Source organism: Scleropages formosus, chromosome 22, assembly GCF_900964775.1.
Source record: "Scleropages formosus chromosome 22, fSclFor1.1, whole genome shotgun sequence".
In the NCBI taxonomy this organism is placed as follows: Eukaryota; Metazoa; Chordata; class Actinopteri; order Osteoglossiformes; family Osteoglossidae; genus Scleropages; species Scleropages formosus.
In genome coordinates this window covers 22,849,646-22,873,998 of record NC_041827.1, presented here as the reverse complement: position 1 = coordinate 22,873,998, position 24,353 = coordinate 22,849,646, and the positions used below count along the sequence as shown (strand labels likewise).

The 24,353-nt window shown below is 48.1% G+C and overlaps 2 protein-coding genes across 2 annotated transcripts in view; both read left to right on the top strand.

The window, feature by feature from the left end:
- The first annotated feature begins 563 nt into the window (after positions 1-563).
- On the top strand, positions 564-10,486 carry LOC108923412 (prostacyclin synthase-like). Its single transcript, XM_018734123.1, has 10 exons — positions 564-680; positions 3,345-3,468; positions 3,813-3,988; positions 5,025-5,168; positions 5,678-5,802; positions 6,381-6,562; positions 7,752-7,908; positions 8,738-8,919; positions 9,355-9,506; positions 10,145-10,486. Exons 1-10 carry the CDS (start codon positions 598-600, stop codon positions 10,293-10,295), a joined length of 1,476 nt encoding a protein of 491 aa, XP_018589639.1. The 5' UTR covers positions 564-597; the 3' UTR covers positions 10,296-10,486.
- A 2,216-nt stretch (positions 10,487-12,702) lies between these two features.
- LOC108923362 (potassium voltage-gated channel subfamily B member 1-like) overlaps positions 12,703-24,353 on the top strand; it is a 44,609-nt gene continuing 32,958 nt past the window's right edge. The window contains exons 1-2 of the mRNA XM_029247645.1: positions 12,703-12,884; positions 14,132-14,819. Coding sequence (XP_029103478.1) covers positions 14,265-14,819 — 555 coding nt within the window. The 5' untranslated portion in view covers positions 12,703-12,884; positions 14,132-14,264. The remainder of the gene's footprint in view (positions 12,885-14,131; positions 14,820-24,353) is intronic.

The following is a 24,353-nucleotide window of genomic DNA, read 5'->3' as shown; positions in this document are numbered from 1 at the left end:
TGTTAGGTGTCCTGTCCATTTGCGTTTGGGGTTTGAAATGTTTCTAGGAGAGATCAATACAGGTGTATCAATAAGGGAAAGAGGGCGAGAAATAGTTGCAGTGCTTCTCCCTGCAGTCACTCTCTCTCTGTCTGCTTCACTGCAGTGGTGCCTCTAGTTCACAGGCAGGAGGGGGTTCGAATCCCACTGCCTGCTGTGGTGCCCTTAATAGAGGCTCTTATCTGGAGGTGGCTTTGGCCGAAAATGTCCTTTAAATAATAGTTAATAATAATAGTAATAATAACAGTGTTATGTGAGTCACGTCACTGACGTAATTAAGCTCGGAAAACGTGTTTTAGGCGAGTATGATCGAACACACACACACACGTGCGGGATGGGGTGTGTATTCCGTCACGTCTCATCGAAATTTTTTTTTTTTTTTTAATGTGACAAACGACGCAAGAAAGAAAAGCGGGATGGAGATCAACACCCCTTTTCACGCCCCTCGTCCTCATGATATAAGGAGGGACCGCGAGCGCGCACACAGACACGGACACACACACACACACGTGGGCGCGCAGACAGACAGACAGAGCCGATCAGGTGTGTGAGACCGAGATGTGGACCGCGCAGCTTCTCTTCTCCTGCCTGCTGCTGCTACTCCTCTTCGTCTTCATCCTCCTCCTCTCCGGACGGACCAGGTGAGCCCCGTCCCCCGTCCGCCACCACCCCACCGGCACTTTGTTACTCTTCATTTACCTCTCCGCTTTGCCCACTTTCCGCAATTACTCTTTACCCACCCCGGTAACTTTTACTCCATCAGTTCAGTCCCGCTTCCTCCACCGCGGCGTCACTGCACGAGGTGGGATTCGAAGCAACAACCTTCGGGTCCCGTCTAAGTTATTTGCTCCATTGAGCGTTTCGGGATTCTTGTGCGCTTCTTGACTCGGTCATTTATATTATTGTCGTTATTGACTCTTTTTGCTCTTCCGAACAGACAGTGTGCGTCTGAAACACACACACTGCACGTTCAAAGATGATGTACCTGCGCAGTTACCATAGCAACTGCTCCACGCTGTGGTGCTGTGGTGGAAAAGTGAATATACTCTAGTAAAAGCAAGAGTAAAGAGTAAAGGAGGGGGTACACACTCGTTTGGAGGCTTGGAGTGTGTTTCACTTGCTTCATTTAATCTATTGACAGACATCATTTCCAAAATGTTCTATATCACACTGTATGATTTGTAACCTTTACATATATAATGTATTAATCTGAGTTAATATCCATCCTATCCTATCCTAATATTGGCTACTGGGTACCGAACAGGGGCAGTGTACTGGTACTGGTAATGGTACTGGTAATGGTACTGGGGGTCTCTCCTCCATCATTGTCCCTGGCTGTTGCTCCAGACTTTGACACAAGAGCTTCACTTTGTCCTCAGATGTGATCTGTGATACAACTGAGAAAAGTAACAAACTAACTGTGCTTCGAATCCCGTGCCTGCATCCAACTCTCTCCTTCCGTCGAAGTGATGAACCCCTTGTGTTTTTTCTGAGCCGTACTTCGCTTTGGGGAAAAGCATCTGAGAAATGACTGCACGTAAATGTACCTGTAGTTAATAATTAATAGTAATAACAAACTTTATCAACTATATTATTATTAATTATTACCAATTACCTGTAGCAGGTTATGATTTACCCTGTTTACCCTACGCTTTGGGAATGTAGCAGGTCAACAACAGCACAGCACAAAGTCTTATTATAGACACGTTTTGGCTCAGGTACCCATGTGAATATAGTGCAGCGCCAGGAATTTCCCCTCAGGCTCCAGCACTCAGAATGAAGCACTAGGAAATAACACACGATCCATATTTCCATTTCCCTGAAACAGTGATTTAATTTAGATAAGCCTGGCATGGGAGCGCCACGGCTCAGGCTGTCTCGGGTTCTCGGCCGCGTGTTCCCCCTGGGTTTGTGTGGGTTACTGCGGGTCCTCCGGTGATCCAAGAACACAGTGTCTCAACGAATTTATGACCCTCATAAATTACCCCAGTGGAAAGGTTGAGTTCTGTGACCCGTCCAGGACATGTTCCCAAATCCCGGGACGCCATCCCAACGTGACCTTCACCAGATAATTACTGAAAACAGATGAGCAGATAAATGAGGCTGTGGCCCAGCTCAGTGTTGTCAGTAAAACTTAATTCCCTGTTTCCAATAATTGTCTCCAACTTGTATCGTGTGCAACGAGAAGGAATTTTAGAAATTGCAATCTTTAAAAAAATTTTTTAATAATAAGCAGTTTTGTTAGAAAACTGAAGATCTGCCGCCTTATATATGATGTAAACGCTGTCTGATTCATCGCTGCTCTGTGTCTTTGAAAGTTTGTCGGTGACGTTTTCTAGGAAACGTCTGTTGTCTGTTTTTTCCCTTAGCCAACTTCAATTTTGAAAATAAGTTCAGTTTTCAGCCCGTTTTCTGTCATCCAAGTACACTACAAATTTGTGTTCTGCACATATATAATCTTCACGTGTTTTATGATTACATAAAAAATTTATATTCAATGTTATGATGATAAGGGGGGTGCAGTGGCGCAGTGGGTTGGACCACAGTCCTGCTCTCTGGTGGGTCTGGGGTTCGAGTCCCACTTAGGGTGCCTTGCGACGGACTGGCGTCCCGTCCTGGGTGCGTCCCCTCCCCCTCCGGCCTTACGCCCTGTGTTGCCGGGTTAGGCTCCGGTTCCCTGCGACCCCGTATGGGACAAGCGGTTCTGAAAATGTGCGTGATGATGATTAATAATAATAATATGCTACTTACAATGGTTTACCCATTTGCATAATTATCTTACACAAGAAGAGTACAGCGGCAGGTAGGATTCAAACATGAAACCTTCTGATCCAAAGGTTGTCTGGGACTATTTGAAGCTTTTTGTTTCTTAACAGTGAAAGTGTGTAGTTTTCCATGTTTGACTGCTATTTTTTGGGAGTAACAGTGTGAAAGCAGCTTGTTGCTCACTTTGTAATCGCACATTTGCTGTGTGGAATCCACAGCGATCGGAGAACTTGATGTAGAAGCGTTGCCATCATCACCGAGGGTCACGTGTGATGATGAAATGTGCTCATTTGTAGCACCAAAGAGCATAACAATCATACGACCCTGGTGATGCTTCTTGGATATGTTGGATATGAATGTTATGGAAGGAGGTAAAAGATGAAAGTACAAGTCACTCGGTCCCTTTCATTAACCCCTTGTCCTTGTCAGGGTCACAGTGGTCCGGAACCTGTCCGGGGGGGTGAATGATGTTGGTAAATGTGTGGAATGACTGTAAAAGTGCACGTGTGGAATCGCCATCTTTTCTGTCGTACCTGCAGATCGAAGAGAGAACCGCCGTTAGACAAGGGCCGGATTCCGTGGCTGGGACACGCCCTCGAGTTCGGAAAAGATGCCGCCAAGTTTCTGACACGAATGAAGGAGAAACACGGCGACATTTTCACGGTAACTTTGCGGCTTCTTCCAAATCGCAACGTGCGCGCAATATGCGCCGGGGGCGTTTAGCACTTGACAAATCTCAGCTGGAGAGCGGAGCGGCGCGCAGGTGGGGCTGCCGCACTTTTCTCGGCAGAAGAAGAGAAACTTTTCGAGAGAAGAAAATGTTCAGTGCAGAAGTGGCCTCTGCGTGACCTCTCGCGGCGTCACGCATCTCGTCCACGTCGTGGGCGATCTCGTCGGACAGGTTCGGCCTGCCGTTGCGCGGAATAAGGAGGAGAGGCGTTCGACCCCGAAGGAGCACGGCAACGAAGCGCCGGCGTCCTAAGTAACTAACGCTCTTTGTCCTCCAGGTGCGGGTGGCGGGTCGCTACGTCACCGTGCTGCTGGATCCGCACTCCTATGACGACGTGCTCCACAACTCCACCTCCCTGGACTTCAGCCGCTACGCCCAGGTGCTCATGGAGCGGATCTTCCACCTGCGCCTGCCGCAGTACAACCCCGCTGCCGAGAGGGCCGCCATGCACAAGTACGTCGCCCCCGGCCGATTTCTGGGAATTGTGCGCTTTCGCGCGCGGCAGTAGCAATAAAGTCTGGAGTAAATTCGGGAATTTCCCCTTAACTTAGCTTTTTACGTTTCTTATTCGGAAAGGATTTGCTACTTTCCACGCAGCAGGACCATGTAGAATAAAGCCTCAATTTACAATCGGTCAACTTGCGAACGTTCGGAAATATGAAGAGATCGGGGAGTCGCAGCAGTTCCTCTTGTTGCTGTTTGACTGGAAAACAAGAATTGTAAAGGGGCCGCAGGCGGCGTAATGGTCTGGGGAGGTGCCCAGGTCATGGGTTCGCATCCCACGTACTGTTGTGACCTATGCCGTAGTATAGCTTGTTGTGACTTATGCCATATACCTTGAGCAAGGTATTTACCCAGAAGAGATAAAGTAAAAATTACTGTATAACTGTATAAGTCGGTAAATAATTATAAGTAGCCTGACGCTGTAATTTGCTGCGCAGAAAAGCTTCGGCCGAATGAGTAAATGTCACAAAAAAGGTGAAACGAGGTAAAAAGAATGTCATCAAACATCACCACTACTTTTCTCATAGATCCTTGTTCTCTTTGCATCTGAGGAGTAAATGTCCACGCTTGTTTCTCCAAATATCTGTTCACCACCCTTCTGTGTGCGTGTGAGTGTGCGTGTGTGTGTGCGTGCGCACGTCCACCCTTTGCACAGCTGACTGGATGCAAAAAACTTCCTTTTTCATCCTGAACTGCACAAGTTCTTTCTTATCACGACAACCAAGATTTTATCACTGTAAATAGAAAAAACGTCGGTGTAACTAAGGTTGGCACAGTGAATGTTGCTGTGGACCAGCGATGAAGTCAAAGGTCAAATTCCAGCGAGGGGCCGGGATAGACGCTCCGGCAAATACAGAGTACAAATATGGCGCTGCGTGCTGTGGGCAAACGGGGTAAATAACCCTCTACAAAGAAAGAGTGAGTGAGTGACGGAGCGCCGGGGTCGGGAGGACACGGTAAGAGTGACTCTTGTCCACCTTCTCAGGCATTTCCACGGGGAGAGTCTGGCTCGTCTGAACGCCACCATGTACCGCAACCTCCGGGGCCTGCTGGAGTCCGACACGCTCCCCGACCCGACGCGCTGGAAGCAGGACGGCCTGTTCAACTTCAGCTACGGCCTGCTCTTCAGGTTCTCCGTCTGCGTTACACACCCTGCATAAACAGTTTACAAACACATCTTTAACGGGACCATTGTTTGTAAACATACGGGGGCGATACTTGGTGGGGGGGGGGGTCACATAGCACGAGGCCTAAAAGGGTGGGACGTTATTCCAGCCTCCAACTCCTACCCGCACCAGCATGCACCTACTGACATGCAAACATGTCGCCTGGTCCATTTCATCTTGTCCGGTGTGTGTGTGTGTGGACTGATATCCACATCGGCAGGAAGATACAAACTTTACGGATACCAAAATATTCTGTGCTACCAAACATGAAAATGTATATGGGAAACTTGGCTTCTTTATTTTTATCAGTTAATGTGTCATTACATTTGTGTTTTCATTATTTGGGCTTGTATTTTTTAATATAGATAGCTAAATAGATAGGTGGATAGATAATTCAGAAGCAGATAACAGAGTCCACACCGCCAGCCACAGTAAATCACTGCGCTGACCTCTGACCCCACTCCTTCTACAGGGCCGGGTATCTCACCCTGTTTGGAGCGAGACACAACAACAAAAACGGGCCGACTGACATCTACAACGCGTTCAGGACGTTCGATGGCCTCCTGACAAAAATGGCTCGGACGACCCTCAAGCCAGGTACGGGTGCGAGAAACGGCGATGCCGCAGGATGACTGTTAGGTGAACCGATTACCGGAGACCTGACTAATCCCCAGCGTCTCAAATCAATTTCTTTGCTCTGGACTTTTCGGGATTACACCACATACTTCAGTGTGATGCAAGAACGTTTCAAACAATTTGCAACATCATATTAGTCACGTCATGATCATGTCGTTACATTTGATACAAGCAGAAATACTATCAGGTTCCTGTATATTTTTACACTCTGCATATATCCAAAGGTTTGAACTTAAAAAAGAAGATTTTTTATATGTATATATAAATTGCATGGCGGTTGACCAAAAAACAACTTTCACCACTTTTTCAGTGTGTTGTGGACTGAAGTGACATTGCTGTATAATAGCAGTGATCAGTGCTCATCTCACATCTCACTGCTCTCCCATCTGTGTCTTTCATCACACCTGTGCGGCACCACCTCTGCCCCGCTCTCATCTGATCCCGACACGCCCGGTTCCCCTCTGCCCTCATGACTCGCTTCTCCATCACCCTTTATTCACAACACCTGACCCTTGTTTCTGCGGTCCCGCCCTCAACAGAGGAGAAGCGGGAGGCCGAGTCGGTGCGGAAGCGCCTCTGGAGCCTCCTCTCCCCGGCCCGGCCAGGCGAGGGGGCGGCACCCAGCGCTTGGCTGCAGGGCTACCTGAAACACCTCGAGGAGGACGGTGCGGACAGGGATACGTGCACGCGGGCTTTGCTCCTGCAGCTCTGGGCCACGCAGGTGAATCCCCACCCCGCGCCCACGCCCGCCACGCACGCCTCATTCGTACTGCTCAAGCGGTGCCGACTCCAGGGTCACACGGAGCGTTACGGTTCAATTCAATTCGGTTTATTTTCATAGGGCTCTTCTCACGCAGTGACGCAGAGCACTTGAACACAGGCAGTAGGCAAAGAAACAAATACAGCAGATATAATGGTGCTAAGAATGAGCCTTTGTTTTCATTGTGTGCGGGAATTCCGCTCCTGCGGAATGCACGTGACACGCGTCGCTGGCCACCTTGTGACGACTGCCATGAGCCAAATGACAGAGTTTAGCGCACGCTGTGGCACATGTTCACGTACCAGCTCTGAACCACATTCCCTGCATGGACCTGCTCCGCCTTCATATGATGTTTCGCAACATCGCGGCTTCGCTTCCTTTGAGTGGATGAAGGTACATGAATCGACCTCAATGGGAGATGACGCGCTGTCTTTTAGCTTCGCCGTCTCCCGGTCGGCCACGTTGGCCGAGGTTTTCTGGCTGGCTCCCGTTGGCCCGTGCTGGGAAAAAACACACGCAAACACATACGCTCTCGCTCTCCAAGCACGGGCGCAGTACCTCAGTCAACCACTCGAGTACGATGTTGCCTTGCCTCATTTCACTCCGCAATACCCATCTTGGTCAAACTCGCAGAAGAAGAAATGAGACTCCGGGAGCAAAGGTGTGAGTCTCTAAACTAAGAGTGCGGCATCTTTCAAAGTCTCCACAGATGAAGGAAGAGGTGAATTTGCTGCTCCACTGCTGTAATGACACTTTAGGCCTGCTTTCTCTCAGCGACATGGACATTAGGGAGTGGTTAATTTTTTATTTGCTTAGCGTAGCCATATCCGGAAAGACTTTGCGTAACCCGAAACTCTGGCCATTATCAACTTATAAAGTTGTACATTAGCCAACATCTTTTAATTTAAATATATTTTCCAAATGTTCAAATGTTTGTACTGAGCTGTGTCTCAGTTAGTCAGCCTTCTTCAATAAAATTCCTATCCAAGTCCAATAAAAATGTGGGCGTGTGACAAATGGCCATATTTCATAGGTTTTAACGACCGTTTTATCGAGATATTCTGAACCCACCCACTGATACGGGCATTTTTTTTCCAATACAAATCACGAGGTCACCGTGCTGACGTCCTGCGTCTGTTTCTGTTGCTAGGGTAACGTCGGTCCCGCCGCGTTCTGGCTCCTGGGGTTCCTCCTGACCAACCCTGAGGCCATGAAGGCGGTGAAGAAAGAGTTCTCCGACATCCCGGTGGCAGCAGACGTGCCCGAGAACCTGATTTTGGAGAAGTTGCAGTGCACCCCTGTGTTTGGTGAGTCTGAGCTGGGAGCCTCCAAGACTAGGAGGCCTCGGGACGGTCTTATTCCTGCACATCCTACTGAGCACAAACGAGGCTTTGCTTTGAAAGAGACGCTTTCATGTCTTGGTAATTTATTCCGCTAATAATTTATATGCTCAGCCAAGTATGGAGAGAAGAAGTGAGGGTGGCATTTTCATGCTGTGTTTGAAATGACAAGATGGATTGATGTGATTAAAGTTCAGGGCAGTGGAGCAGAAGGTGGCGAGGGTGGAGCTCTTCCAGGTATTTCCGGGTTATAATCAGGCCTGGACCTGTGAGCCAATGACCAAATTACTCAGCTGTAGTCCAGATGCTGTATGGAGAGTGATTCAAACCAATTTTCAAATAATTAGCATAATTAGGTGAGTTCTACAAGACTTCGAAAAATAGAACTTGTTTGCTTCTGCCCTGAACCTGCTGTATCAGGCAGGTGTTGCGATCATATTTGATGTTTCATATTTAAAAGGTAATTTTTCCATAGACTAAGTGCTCCTCTAGCTTCACACTGGATGCAGGACACAGGATGTCCAGTGTAGATGTCACGTACAAGCTGCTTCTTAGTGCTTTTTTTTTTTTCAAGTTATAAAGCATTGCTTACTTAAGAAGGGACTTCTAGGCTTTGCTAAGGGTAAAATGTCAGGACACATTGACACACAGTGTGTGAGTCACAAGTGCAGCCCCTTAAACACTCTGCACAGAGATCTTTCAGAAAGTGCAGTGAACTCTGACATGTATCGCACAAAGCAACTGATGACGGCGCTCTGACGCCCTGCTGAGCCGCTTCTATCTCGTCCGCCTCCAGACAGCACGCTGAGCGAAACGCTGAGGCTCACCGCCGCCCCCTTCGTCACCCGGGAGGTGCTGACGGGCACCACGCTGCACATGGCGAACGGGCAGGAATACGACTTCCGACAAGGGGACCGCGTGTGCCTGTTCCCCTTCCTCAGCCCCCAGATGGACCCCGAAATCCACCGTGAGCCAGAGGTGGGTGTCCTCCGCGCCTCATCGGGAACATCCAGGCCCCATCAACCGAAGAGCATATTGGAACAGATTGAGTGCTATCATAACAACTGCTCAGATGTTCCAATACATGGCAGATTAGGTACTGAGAATCCAGGCACGTTAAAATTCGTCACGATGCCGTTTGTGCTGTCACAGCAACACGGCGAACAGGCAGTTCACGGCTGTGTCGTGCACTTGTCTACAATTGCACTTCCACTGTTTACACAGAGTTGTTAATACCCTGGGGAAAATCACTAGAAATAATGGTCAGTGATGACGCCGTAGTAATCTTGTCCTTTTATAAACCAGGGTTTGGCACTGCAGGTGGTGCTCCGCGTTGGCTGGCGTCGGTCTGGCTGATTGTTCACCTCGTAACTTTCGTCACGCGAGCGCATGTCTTTTCTCCTTTCTGAGCAGAAGTTCAAGTTTGACCGGTTCTTGAACGTGGATGGGACGGAGAAGAGGGATTTTTTCAAAGGTGGGCGGAGGCTCAAGTATTACACCATGCCGTGGGGAGCCGGAAGGAATGCCTGCGTGGGCAGACACTTCGCCATCAGCGCCATAAAGCAGTGAGTGTCTTCACGCGACCCCGGGGACCTGGGCCGCCCAGTTAGCCGACAGTAATTGATTATCCCGTTGAAGGGAAATCCCTCTAGAGTGCAGGAAAAAGACATTTTACCCACACGGAGGGTGGGGTCACCCTCAACTGCACACTCTGAAGTGACCTTCATACTTGACGGTTATGTCCCATCACGATTCAGCCGACATGATCTTTACAGTCACCTACTCTGGCTCCCCAGAGGTTATGGCTTATGGAAAAGCTGCATTATTTCACTGAAGTAAAAGTCCGAGTGACGAAAGTATGTTATCTGCTCAGCTTCCTTTTCCAAGGATATCGAAATCACAGGTATAATCATCCATTCACACATCCATTATTATTTACTGCTTGTCCAGTGCATCACAAGTACACACTAAGTGCAGTCTGAAGTCACCAGTTCACCTGAAACACATCTTTGGACTGTGGGAGGAAGCCCGTGTGAACATGAGGACAACGCGCAAACTCCACATGGAGCGAAATGGATTTAAACTTACCTGCAAACCCTTAGCCCTAGAGATGTGATGCACCAGCGCTATCCTCTGTGCCACCGTGCCTCGTTTGTAATAATGTCACTTGACAATCGTCTCTCCTTTTCTCCGTGATGTTCAGGTTCGTGTTCTTGGTGCTGAGCCGTTTGGACCTGGAACTGTGTGACCCAGAATCGGTTTTGCCGGCAGTCAACGCAAGTCGCTACGGGTTTGGGATGTTGCAGCCAGATGGAGACGTGCTCATCCGTTATAAGTTGAGAGACCTATTATAGGGTTTGTAAATGAGACAACTGTGATTATGTCAATGACATTGGTATGAAAACCACTTATTTATTTTGCAGTATTACAGTATGTTTTAATATATATATTAAACTAATGTGTCATTTGTAAATGTTTTTTTCTGTTTTCACCCACAAAGTTGTGTTGTGAAAGAATTGTTTGATAACTTTCATCTGCAGACTGTCTTTGTCCACGTGTAAATAAAGCCTACACGTTTTCTAATATACAGTGGGCCTCTGTCATTGTTCATACTTTCCACAACCACATAAGAATATGGAGGATGTTTTCTCTCCTCTTTTTTTGCATCATGTGTTATAATAATGAAGTGCATCCAAGTTCCTCAATAGTCCAACAAATCGCACCCGACTCGTGCGCCTTTGATGCTGATTTAGAGCGCTGCACTCAAGTGGGGCCTGTTTGGAACGAGTGAGGCGCTGCTGCTAGTTTAAACACTTGCTGACTGCTCATTAATAATGTGCGTCGCGCGCTAAACAAAGTGCTGCTCCGCTCCGCTCCAGGGAACATGAGTGCGAAGCGCAGATTGATGTCCTCTCGCGCCGGCTCGCGCGGCACCCAGGAGGGCATCGCCTCGCACCTCGGGCTCCTCACCTCGGGGATGTGTTTCTGCGCAGGAAGCCGCACTCAGAGCGTGTGTGTGCATCAGTGGTGTGCGGGTGCGCGTGCGGGTGCGGGTGCGGGTGCCGGACAGCCATGCTTCCCCTGCGGGTCGCAGAGAAGAGGAGTGGCAGCGCTCGTGGTAAGGCGCCCTTCGCCATCGTCGTCGTCCTCCTCCTCCTCCTCCTCCTCCTCGCTCCATCGGGGGTCTGCCGCTGACAGCACCGCAGAAGCGCTCCATATCCACACTGGTTGCGATATTATTATGTATACATATCATATTATGTCTCCAGCTGGTCCTGATGGCGCTCTTTTTTCTTGTTGCAGCGCACGTGCAGGGTTTTGCAGCTTTTCGTTGCGCGTGTAGTGAGGAGAGCGCTGAGAAAAGGCGAGGACAGTGAACACTTGGAGTGGCTTTTGGCGCTTTAACGATGCATTAATCTGCCCAAAGGCATCTGGCTTCTTCCTGCGGGAAATACGCGACCGCGGCACTCACACATGTGGACCCCACGCGTGCGTTGCCGCGCGCGCAGTCCTTTTCCGGGGTCCAAAGCTCCCCGAGAAACAGAAACACACCCTTGACAAAGAGCCGACTGTAGAGATGACAGTATTTAGACGTGTTTCCGAAATGTCTCTTCTGTTCAGCAGCTCCGACACGGGCACGGGCGCGCGCGCGCGCGCACACGAGTTGCCTTCATACTAAGAAACCACTATGTAAATTACTACTGACTGCACTTCTCGTGGCCAAAGTAAATAAACCCCCCCCCCCCACTGGAAGTATTCCCAGCCTCGAGCCGCAGAGCCCTGCAGAAACAGCCTTTTATCACATAAATTAACGTCAAAAGTGCAAACATTACTCCCCTTTCCCGTTGAAAGGGAATCCGTAAAAAAAAAAAAAGGAACCGGGGGGCCTTGACTTTTATACAAACACTCCTTCTCTAATCTCTTCTTGAACATTTGTTTCACTGAGTGCTGCTATTTATTAACTGCGCTTTATACATCAATATCTCATGCACTAATAAGGCGATGTATTGCGTTTAAGGTTGTAAACAAACTATTATTATTATTATTATTATTATTATTATTATGCTGTATCCTAATGGAACGCATGAAAAAGAACTGAAGGGTCCAGAACACACTTAACACACTTCTTTAGTGGGATTTTTGGAATTGCCATTCTTGCTCAGAAACTTAGAATTGTATGATTTAAATGTCATTTAGCATGTAAATCACTGACATATGACGCTGATTTTTTTTTAAATAAATTGATGACATTTCCGCTTTTGCCGCAAGTGATTTGCATTTTGTCACATATTTCATATTTTTATCTTTCTAGAACTGCTCATTATTTTTATCCCTTGCCAAGTGCGTGGGGGGCAACGATTAATTCGCGTGAGCAGGGCACTTTTTCGTTTTAATAGGGACAGAAGTTCTTGACAGGTCCGCACGCGGGAGACCTGCTGCTGCGCGCGCAGCCGAACGTGCGGAGCGTCCACGACCCGGGTTGCAAGGGTTAAACCGGCTTCTCGTGGCTCCGGATTGGGTTGGTGGAGCCGCCACCAGCAGCTCACCCCCCCCCCCCCCCATCCACCTCTCCATCTCCTAACCCACACCCCCCCCCAACCCCCCGCCCCAGCAGAACCCCTCCGGTTTGTCACCCTCTTCGCACGAGCACGAGCTGCACGAGCACCCGGGACTGCAAATCCAAGGCAACTGGACTGAACTTGTTGATCGTCTCCATTAAAAAATACAGGAGAGCAGGAGAAGGTGGGATTGGGGGGCGGGGGGAGGGGGGGACCGTCTCTCTCATCCCGGGTTCAACATCATGTCTGAGGAGGCGCGGTGGACGGGCGAGAGGATGAGGACGAGGATGAGGATGAGGATGAGGATGAGGCACTGACCATCTCCCCCGTGCTCCGCTGGAGAGGCTCAGAGTCTCCTGGCCGAGTCCGATCGGAAAGAAGCAGGTACGTTCTCGCGCTGTGACCGTGCATCTGCTATGAAAGGTGGGCTATAAATATTTTTCTGTTCCCTCCCTGCACCGCCTGCGTGGACGGAGGCAGTTGGATGGAGTTGCGCTCCGGTGCCACACTGTGACTGTGTTGCACAATCACTTCCATCCAGTTGTTCGCGTGGACTTATAAATACATTACTGTGATAGCTCTGTTCCTGCGCATGGAGCATAATAATTCGGCGTTTCCCGAGTGCGGTGGATGTGCACATCCAGGCGGTGTTTTTAAAGGGAACGTGGTTCGTGTCTCGCGGGAAAGTACTTTCTAATTCGCCCGCAACCGGCTCGCCGTGTTTTGCTCTTATTGTTACGCGTGGAAGTGAACATAACTCGTGCGGTACGCGGATTATAAACTCATAACAGTCACAGTGGTGATTTTGGCATGGAACTAGAGTACCGTACCCCCTCTGCTCTGTAGTCCCTCTGCCTTTGCATACTGTGTGTTGAATATATGGTTGTTCTTGTAGGAGCGAGTGAAGCCACACTGAGTTATTATAGTAACTCTGTTTCGAACCGCTAATCGTCATTAATAAAGAGGCAAAAGTGCATTGAATGAGGAATCTGCGACGGGCGGCTTTTCTCAAGTTTGCTTATTTGATCTTAATTTGACTTAATTTGAGTTGGTCCAATGATGACGTCCAACGTGATGTTTTCAGGTAAATGCGCCGTGTTTCCATCGTGCGGTTTTTGAAGGTATCTGAAACACACCCGCTAATTTGATGTTAGCCGGGTCATTCATTATCTCTTTAGGAGAGATCAGTCCAAGAGCACCTTCGCTTGCAGAGGTTCTGCAGGTCTCCCCGCGCGGTGGCAGGGCTGGCAGCTCTTTAGGAACCCGGACAAGTTCTCCTGTTTCAGTAATGAACATGACGGAGGCTGTGGAGAAGTGATGGTCGACAGGAGCTCCGGAGAGGCAGTTTCAGCACCGCAAACCGGACAGCGCTCCGCCAGGAGCCCGGTCACACTGGCCCCACCACACAGAGACACAGACACAAATACACACACACACACACACAGGAGCAAAGCCACTGGGCCTTCTTAGCACAGATTAAATTATCTATTTGCTCCCCCGATTAGTGGATAAACCAGGTGACATTGCGCGAGAAACGCTCCTTCCCCCTGCGCTCTAGGTCATCTGGCTTCGGCCACCGCTTCAGAGGAGTGTCCCTCATGTTTCCCCTCTCTCTGTCCGCCCTCGTGAAGCCGCAGGGATGGAGGACCCCGCAGCCACATGTAGAGGGTAGATCTCCACCGGGACTGGGTCTTCTGGACTGACCGAGCTCGGCGGACTCCCTCCGTGCCCGTCCACGCGTGGAGCGCGACGCATTCGGCGAGGATGAATAAAGCGGGGGGGAGGTCGACCTCGTCGCTGCCCCCGGAGCCGGTGGAGATCATCCGGAGCAAGGCGGGCTCCCGCCGCGTGCGCCTCAACGTGGGGGGTCTCCTGCACGAGGTGCTGTGGCGGACGCTGGACCGGCTGCCCCGCACGCGCCTCGGCAAGCTGCGGGACTGCAACACGCACGACTCGCTCATGGAGATCTGCGACGACTACTGCCTGGAGGAGAACGAGTACTTCTTCGACAGGCACCCGGGCGCCTTCACCTCCATCCTGAACTTCTACCGCACGGGGAAGCTGCACATGATGGAGGAGATGTGCGCGCTCTCCTTCAGCCAGGAGCTCGACTACTGGGGCATCGACGAGATCTACCTGGAGTCGTGCTGCCAGGCGCGCTACCACCAGAAGAAGGAGCAGATGAACGAGGAACTGAAGCGCGAGGCGGAGACGCTGCGCGAGCGCGAGGGCGAGGAGTTCGACACCACGTGCTGCGCGGAGAAGCGCAAGAAGCTGTGGGACCTGCTGGAGAAGCCGAGCTCGTCCCTCGCGGCCAAGGTGGGTCGGCTGGTGTCGCGCAGCAGCTCGCACGCACGCACGCACGTACGCACACACACAACTGGGGAATCCCATGGTGTGCACTTCTTGGACCATCACAGAACTGCCACTAATGCTCCTTTCAAGCAGCTTGTGGAATAACTGGACTATGAAATCCACTTATGTATGTAATAGGGCAGTCACCTTGAACCTTTTAATTCACAATAAAATAAATCTGCAGTGAGAAAAAAGTCAGTTCAGATAAATCATTGTTATGTTTCCCTGGAAGTTATTTTTCAGCACTATGATTACCAACCGTCAGGCTAATATTACTAGTACTATTACAACCATTTAATTACTACTAGTACAGTTAGTTACTATTATTATTATTAGTAGTAGTAATAGTAGTATTCAACCTGCAGTAGGCAACCAATTAACTTATTTAATATATTAACATGCAATATGTTAACAGGTCATGGGTTACCCAGTAGTTTACTGGAGTGGTCTGTTGCCTTATAATGTGAAGGTGGCTCTGCTGCACAGGTAGATTAATCATTAGAAATTTGCTTAATGAACACTATAAGTCACCTTGGAGAAAAAGCACCAGCTCAATAAATAAATGTTACTGTACACAAAAAAGGGTGAGAACAAAGAGAAACAGCTATACGCTTCAGAACAGAGGGAAGGTGCAATGTTGAAGCCCTGCAGAACTTCCTGCTCACGCTGCCACTGCCCTTAGCTCAGCCCTGAACGAGGCGTAGCGCCATAGTGATGATTAGGGAGACCGTGGTTGTCACATAACACAATCACTGCCTTTTAGTATAAAAGGTCACTTTGGACGTTTCCCTGCCACATAGGGCTCTCAGGAACCTTGAGACTGGCAGTCGCACATCAGTGGACCGGGTAATTCACCTGAGAAAAAGTGTAAGCACTTAAACACTCAAAAGGTTAAACCATTTCAAGGGCCGGTGAAGGGGAGCTATTCTTGTGTGGCAGCGATCGGGGCAAGAAGAAGACGGCAGAGTTCGGCCAAAATGAAAACAGCACCGGAGCTGTGGGAGCGACCGCGAACAGACTTTTTTAGGTCGGAGACACGGATAAAAGTGGCATTGCAGAGTCATAATTCATCATCTGTCTCTTTCAAAGCCTTATTTAGGAAACAACCTAACAAGGCCAAGATGGTCAGATGTATTAGGGGCTTTTTACAGGTGATGGAGAACAAGGGCATACGTACGAAAGGACCTGTACCCAAGTGACTTCAACAGTCAGCAGAGAGATTTAGCTCACTGTCGCCCTGTGTTCGTGAAGAAGTACTAAACAAGATGGTCAAAATGACACGCAATGGTCACCATTAGGGGAACTTTGCATCACTAGACAGAAATATTGCAGCACCGCACACCTGATATGAGTAACAAATTAGTCTTTAAAATGCCCCTTGTAATAGTGCCATGTGCTGTAACCCTCTCCAGGTGAATGAATGGAAATAGTCCACATTATTTTCTTTTGAGACAGAGTAGCACGGATGATGTGCAAAAGATTTGCAGGAAAAAAGACTGCAGCTTGAGTGTTCAATCTTTAAATGTCTATCCGGTTACATAGAAATATGTTCAAACGTGTACTTCAAATGGACCGAGCGTGCTGTTGCATGAAACTTCAAACCTGTCTAGATTCCTATTTACACAAGCACTTGATGAATGAGCGGCTAGTCACCGTGGCAACACTCTGTCCAAAACATTGTCTGTCCCCTGCCGGGAAACTTATGATGCGTGCATTAAAGCAGAGTACAGCATAAACTGCAGAAAGGGCCACTTCATTCATTGATTTTTCTTGTAAAATGAGAAACTGCGTTGCGATTAGCCGTTTCCAAAAAAGGGAACTGATGGGCTTTTTTCACTGTGAGAATTACATTTACTTGTCTCTTCACTACTGTTTTCACATATATTTATTTAAGTAGGGGAGATGCTCTCACGTTCAACTCAACAAAAGGATTTATTTCAGCGGTAATAAAAGGTCTCATTGCTGACAATTAAAGCAGGCAAGTGATGTGACACATGTTGTTGAGTCCATTCCAGTGATCCAGTGAGCAGCTCTGATTCTTACTTTTGATGGCATTTATTTTCAGATCATTGCCTGTTTTCATTTGCATTCATAACTACTGCCATCATGGACTGGCTGTAGCTGTGAGGTATAAATCAAGTAAAGCAGGTGTCTCTCCTTGACTTTTTAAATGTGCAGTTGATCTGCAATTAGAAGGTTCCCATTTGAAATCCTTGAAAGGTTCTCATTCTGCTGTCTGTGTTCTCATCACGGAGATTAGTGTAATTCATTTATTTATGAATGTATACCTTAAAGGACATTTGTCCTGAACCTGTCTGTGTTGAGAAGGGAAAATAGTAGATATTTCCATCAGTGAGCTTTGAAAGGGCAAGTCAGGTTCCAAGTGCTTGGAGTCAGAGGGTCTGCTTTAGTCGAAGGTTATTGATTGTGAGCATTTGGAGATGAATGCCCAGAGTGAGGTGAGTCAGGTTTCAGCAGAAAAATCTGGTTTCAGTTTTATCTGCATTAAGCAGAGGTCTTAAAATGCCAGGGGAAGAAATCATTTGGATGGAGACAAAGATAATGCGTGTGCCTTTTTGCTGCGTTAATGACATGGGGATGTTTTACATAGCTGTGCAGAGGATTGTCCTGTCGGTACAGATGTGAGCAGCTTTACCTGTGGGAGGAGCACCAGTTGCAAGGGCAAGGCGTGGGGGGCAGGGGGCTGGAGTTTGGCACGCTCTCAATTGATTTGACACCGCAGATTGTGATGTGACATATGAAGCTCCTCTTTCAAAGCATCCTTTACAGGGTGGGAGTGTATAGCGAGAGGTTTTATCCAACGTGGATATTTTTTAGTTGAGCATTTAATCTTAACTTAATGTGAGAAGAGCAGTTTTTATCACAGAGCTCAAGAGCCCAGTGAGGAGCTGGTGAGTTCAGTTGCTCATGAACTCTGGAAGCCCCTGTTGTCTCAGGAGAACGAAATGACCATCGGTGTCAAACAGCCTTGATGAACTTGGCCTACCCTCACACAGCATTGTTCTGGGGCAGCAAACTGGGCCAGGGAGGCTAGTTTCCAGAGAATCTATATCTCATTGCCAGAGTAACACCCCTGGGATGTAGTGTTTCCAGGGTAAGAAAAAGTCACAGATTTGATGATGGTGAAATGTGAAACGTTTTCAGGTACTTTGTTCTTATCCTCTGGGTAATATCTGTCATGCTTTCGAGCATCAGATGAGAAGATGAGGACATGTGGAAGCACATGCTACCATGACTGACAGGATATTAACCGTCAGGAAACCCTGACGTCGAAGACAACTGCTTTGCAATAACACCAGCTGGTGTGTGGAAACACACACACACACACACACACACACACACACGCTTTCTCTCTCTCTATGAATATAAATATATATATGCTGCAGAAATATACAGTATATGTATCTACAGCATGTATACATACAGTATATGTAATATACAGTATAAGGTACAGTATAGATACATTACATTATATACACACATATATATGCGTGCTTCAGCGTGTGCGAATCTTTATTAATCTCTGTTCATCTCTTAATATATTAAGCTTTTACAAAATAGAGGGACGGTGTGGGGGTGCAGTGGCACAGTGGCACAATGGTGTGAACCAGGTCCTGCTCTCTGGTGGGTCTGGGGTTCAAGTCCCGCTTAGGGTGCCTTGTAGCGGACTGGCATCCCGTCCTGGGTGTGTCCCCTCCCCCTCCAGCCTTACACCCTGTGTTACCAGGTTAAGCTCTGGCTCCCCACAATCCCGTATGGGAGAAGTGGTTCAGACAGAGTGCGTGCGTGCGAGCTTTTTCAAAATAATTGCTGCAAGTTGCAAGTCCAGCCAGCAGGTAGCATGGTGATTAAAGTTGTCTCTTTCATCCAAAGGATCCTCGTTTAAATCTTGCCCCTAATTAGCACCCTTGAGCAACGTACTTTCCCTAAATATGTAAAAGTTGTGCAGCTCTGTAAACTGGTACATCACTGTAAGTAGCTCAGTATAGTAAATGTAACACAATAAGTTGCCTTGAGAACCCAGCCGCCACTTTTTAACATGATACCATTGTATATCATGCTATTATTACATCATACATTATGTGTGTGCATGTCCACATATTGACCAGTGCTCTCTTTAACTGTGCTTGGTGTACTTCCTATTATGAGCAATGGTGTCCTGTCACCTGAGACGAGTCCATTGTGGTTTGGGTTCGAATGAAGTCATCAGGTTTACCGTGCGTGGACACTGACGGTCACGGGATGTCAATTTCCTCTTCGACTTCCTTTGTGCCGAATGGCTTGAGCGGGTTTGTCTGGAGCACAAGTTCCTTGTGTTGTTCATCCGCCTGGAATCAGCAGCATCACGTTGCCAAACCGCAGCGCTGCTGATGTATACTTACAACCCACTTTATGTCAAGTCAACGGGAGCTTTTTGGAGAAATGCACTGCGGCATATTTCAGATCAATATGGTTAAGTTCTAAAACAGCGAAATGAGGCATCATTATTGCAATGGTCCGTAATGTATTGCAATAAAATGTTTGCTGGCTGTACGATCCACTTTGAATTGAGTGTATTTAAATGCAAGCTGTAATTCACTGTGAATACTTCTTAAATCAGGATAGAATCTTAATTTTGACCGTTTTCCACGTGCGAGTCTAGAGTTTAAAACTCAGATGCAACTCCAGTGAAAGGAGTCTGAAGCCTTTTTCAATCGTTTTTTGAGGCCACTTACATCACCTTTAATGTTATAGTTTCTCATGTAGCCAAAAAGCCTCCTCAGAAATATCCAAATGATCACGAGCAGGGCCTGGCACAATTAGGAGCATCGATGTATTTACAGCACATTTTCATCGGTAAACATTTTCTCTGCCAAACAGACCTCACGAAAAAGGCAGTCTCTTGCATTTGCGCAGACGCATGCATCAATACGTAATTAGCTTAAAAGGAAGGAATAAAACAACTTCCCAGAGCACAGAGCGCCTATTTTGTTTCTTTATCAGCTCCAACGTGTATGATGAATGCTGCCAAAGACATATATATATGTATATATTTCTTTATCTTTATAGACACACTGGAACTAAAGTGCAGTTAGAGATGTTTGGATAGAGAAGACAGCCACAGGGTTACTGTAATGTAATAGAAGTAGGACTCGGTTGCAGTAAGTAATATACTGTGCTTTTATGGCCGAGTCCCTGCTCCGAATTGTCCGGTGATGGGAACCCCCACAATGAAGCAGACGTGTTTGTCTGTTCCATTTGGACGAAGCAGATTGCGTTTGAGGACATGCGCAAACAGACGAAAGCCTGGATACCACAGGTGTCAAACAGAACGAAGGAAGTGGTTACCTGGCAACATCAATATGTATTTAAAAAAACACCAAGACGGTTTGAGGACAAACAAGGTGGACGAGAGCAGTCAGATGTGGGGGTGGGCAGCTGGTTCGACAAAACAGGGTCATCTCAGACTGTTGTGCTTGTGTGGGGAGGGCCCTGCCCCTCAGGTGACCCATCGGTGGAGCGCTGAGAACAGGCGCCCAGCCCCGCCTCCCCACACCTTCAGCTAAATGTCAGGAAAATGTCACATTAATTATTTGTAAGGAGACTCCTCGTGTCTTTGCATTTTTGAAGACCAGCGTTCCTGACTCTTACTCTTTTACAAGACTGCTTGGGCTGTCTATAGCGGCCCCTGCTTTACGGTACCGGGCCGTCAAAGACAAAGTGAGGAACGTGTCGGCATCTTTTCCACCGAGTGACCCTGCCGCACCGGCCGGACAACATGATGCATCGCGGCCGTGCATTTGTCGGCTGCTTTTCTGCTGTGCTCAAGCCCTACGATTCACAGTGTCTTGCTCTGGGGTATGGAGGGGATGTCCTACTTTCATCAAAAGCCCCTGCATACTTATTTGTGTAAAATGTGGAGCAGAACATTAGCATCGAAGTCCACGGGTGTGGGCACGCAGAAGAGAAAGCGTCATTGATACTTTAGAACGGAGGCGTGAAGCTGAGAGATACCTTTTCCTTGGGAAATCTCAAGGTGAGGCCGTGTAATTGAGTCCTCCGGCAAACGCCCACAAACTTCGGACCTGTTTGTATCTGCTCTTCACAGGAGAAGCAAATCAGTTTGCTTGTAAAGGAACTTGGGTAAGGTTAGGGTACAGTAAGTGCCCTTAAGCAAAGCTGATGCTGAGCAGCCACTTACACACTTTTTACAGGAAGGGAGGGTACGTTACCACCGCCTTCGCTCTATGGGAAGAAGCCCACACGAACACGAGGAGGACATGCAAACTCCCTCCTGCGCCCAAACACGCAGCCCAGGCACTGCCACACATCGCCAGTTTGCAAAGGCACTGCTTACTCCTTTATAGGAGGTGGCCACGCCACATATGAGGGTCACTCAGAAAGTATCCGCAATAATCTTGTAATACTCTTGGGAACAGAGGTTATTGCAGATGCTTTTTGACTAAATCTCGTAAACGAAGGAACACATTCTTGCCATTACCTTGCCTGCCTCCAGGACCCATACAAATATGTAATGTGGATGGTGCACATTGTCCCGGTTACTGAACTAAAGGGCAAACAAGGGGCATTCGATCACATGAGAAAAACACAGTGGTTAAAAGGATCATGTCACTGACTGCCTAAGTGTCCTTATTGTGTTTATTGTTCACCTTAGAAGTACGCAGTGTTTGTGTAGGAGGGGGTTGTTGGCTATTGCTGGAAGGCGTGGCTAGGCAGACAGAACTGGCCCGGTAAGGTCTGCTGGCCCATGAAAAAGTGTACTTTCCCATGTTTCATCAAAGGGCAAAATGGTGGAGGGGAAGGGCACCCAGGTGTGTCTCCTGCCCCAACGTGTCAATTCCCAGCCAGGGTTTTGACACTATGACCTTCTGGAGAAAACACCCTCAAATTTACAGGAAGCCAGCAGAAGGCTTGCTGGAGCTCCTCCACCCACAGTGTCAGAGTCATGTTTCTGGAGGGTTCAGTCTAGCCGGGAGCAGAGAATACACTGTGTGCTGAGCACTCGGTGAGATAATATAACACATAAGACCAAGACAATGAAGCCACAACAGACCACCAGGTCTTCCAGCTTTTAAGGAATCCTGAGTGGAAGGTGGACGGAATGTTGGAGCAGTGGATAATATCGGTGTATCGCAGCTCCTGGGCCGAAGGTTTGGGCATGGGTTCGACTCTTGCTCAGTCTGTGTAGAGTTCAAGTATTTTTCCCCATATTTCCACGGGATTCCTCCCACAGTCCAGAGGTGTGTGTTTCGGGTGGGGTGGACACTCCTCATTGCCTGTGTGTAAGTGGATGAGTGTGCGATTGCTCCACAATGCACTGGTATCCCCTCTAGGAGGTACCCTGCCTCACACCCTGTCTTTCCGGGATATGCCCTTTACCACCGGGACCATTGGTGGAGAAGTGGCTGCTTCAGAAGTCTTGTTTCAGTTCAATTTACTCTGTTTCAGGGAATTGAGCATCTCTGTATGTGTCTCAAGTGAAGCAAGCAGGAGATAAATCATGTTTAACAGCATGTCAAGGGAAGCTGCCCTGCCGTCTCCCATCGGCTTCTTCCATCACTCCCCCCCCCCCCTTATTCTCATGGGGATTGAGGACCTCTGAGGAGGCACCCAGTTATGAGGAGCGTCGTGGCATGATCAAAATATGCAGCCCACACGGCTGATTCCACACCTCCTCTGATCCCGAAAATCATTCGCAAGCCCCAAAGGAGCTTCGCAAAACAAACAAACAACAACCAACAAGGAAGGGAAGGAAAAAGCAGGAAGAGGCAGCTCCGTCTCTCCGGGGCAGGCGGCACAGCCGGCACAGCGGGTGCAGCATGCAGTCGTGCTGATTACGGCGCTGTCGACTAGTTGTGCGTTTGAGGCGCTCGGCTACAAATTCCAATTATCTCTACACACCGTGCATCAGATTGAGAGTTACCGCGAGCCCTTTTAGAAACGGTTTGCAAATCCACATCCGGCAAACAGTACTTGTTCCGAAACATTTTAGTTGAGGTGCATAAAACATAAAAAGGACAACTGAGCAAATTCCAGCCGTTTAACGGGAATTCTTGGATACAAGTATGGTTCAGATGTTTGAGTCAAAAAGCACCTTGACCAAGTGCATCGGTTCACATGGAAAGAGAAGGATGGCCATCCTGGGATGCGATGACATAGTGGTCAAGGAGTTGGACTCGGAAAACAGTGGGGCTTCCCCAGCACAGGCCTCAGTCTTCATTGCGTGTTGAATTTTAAGAGCATATATAAGCACAATTAATATTGCATTTCTATGTTCTTCAAGCGCACATATATGGGTTAGGGTTGAATATGCAAAGTAGTTTGAAATGTTGTCTTGAAGCCTTCTGCAACAGGTGGTATAGTTGCTACAGCTGCTGCCTTTAGGCGTGGAGGTCCTAGGTTTGAGCTCCAGCTTCTACTGTGGTACCCCTGAGCACAGAATTTACCTTAAAATTGTTCTCTTGGGTAAGTTAGTTGGTTGCGAAAATGGGTGTATAATTGTATCTAGCTGAACACTGTAAGATGCTTTGGGAAAATGCGTCATCTCTGTAAACATATATATACCGATGAAATATATGTGTGTGGGTGTGTGTTCTTCAGCCAGTGTATGTCTATTGTTGTTGAGAAGCTGCTGAAGGATCTACAAGAAAACCATGAAATCCTAACACCCCACAGGGCACGTGAAGACGTTGTGCAAGAGCACAAGATGTGCCCTGTAGGAAATGTGCTTTCGCACACTGGCATCTTGACTAAGTGCATGAAGCCACACTGCTGCTGTTAATGTAACTTGGGAAGAACTTCCTGGGACTGGCTAGTAAGAGTCGAGGAAGGAATTTTTATACAGTACGAAGTGTACCCACAGCTCCACGTGCACCCAGCTCCTGGAGCGCTTTGCCATCACTCCATCGTTCTCCTCATAAGCTTCTTATCGGGAAAGTTGACTGCAGAGGAATCGCTGCTTAAATATAGTTCACAACGGTTATCTGCGCAGCTGTAGATGCTTCGTGGAGCGCAGTGAATTGTCGGTTGTCAGCTGAGTCACTGAAAACAGAGTGTCAAATCAGTTTTGACAGGACACCACAGTGGGGAAAGCGTTCCGTTTCCATGGTGACTAAGTAAATGTTCTTTCTTAGTGCTGTGATGAAGAGCTGGTGGAGGATGACAGCAGTTGGAGGGAAACAACATTTTCATACCCGACCCTGACGTTCGCCCAAGCGAAAGTCACTTTTCTCCAAAGCAACTTCCAACAAAATCTATGTAGTGTTATCAGCCCACACACCTTATTCACCGTGGTGACTTACACTGCTAGATACACTATTTACACTGGGTCACTCATCCATACATCAGTGGAACACACACTCTCTCTCTCTCTGTCACTCACACACTATGGGTGAACCTGAACAGCATGTCTTTGGACTGTGGGAGGAAATCAGAGCACCCCCTGAGGAGAACATGCAAACTCCTCACCAACTGAGC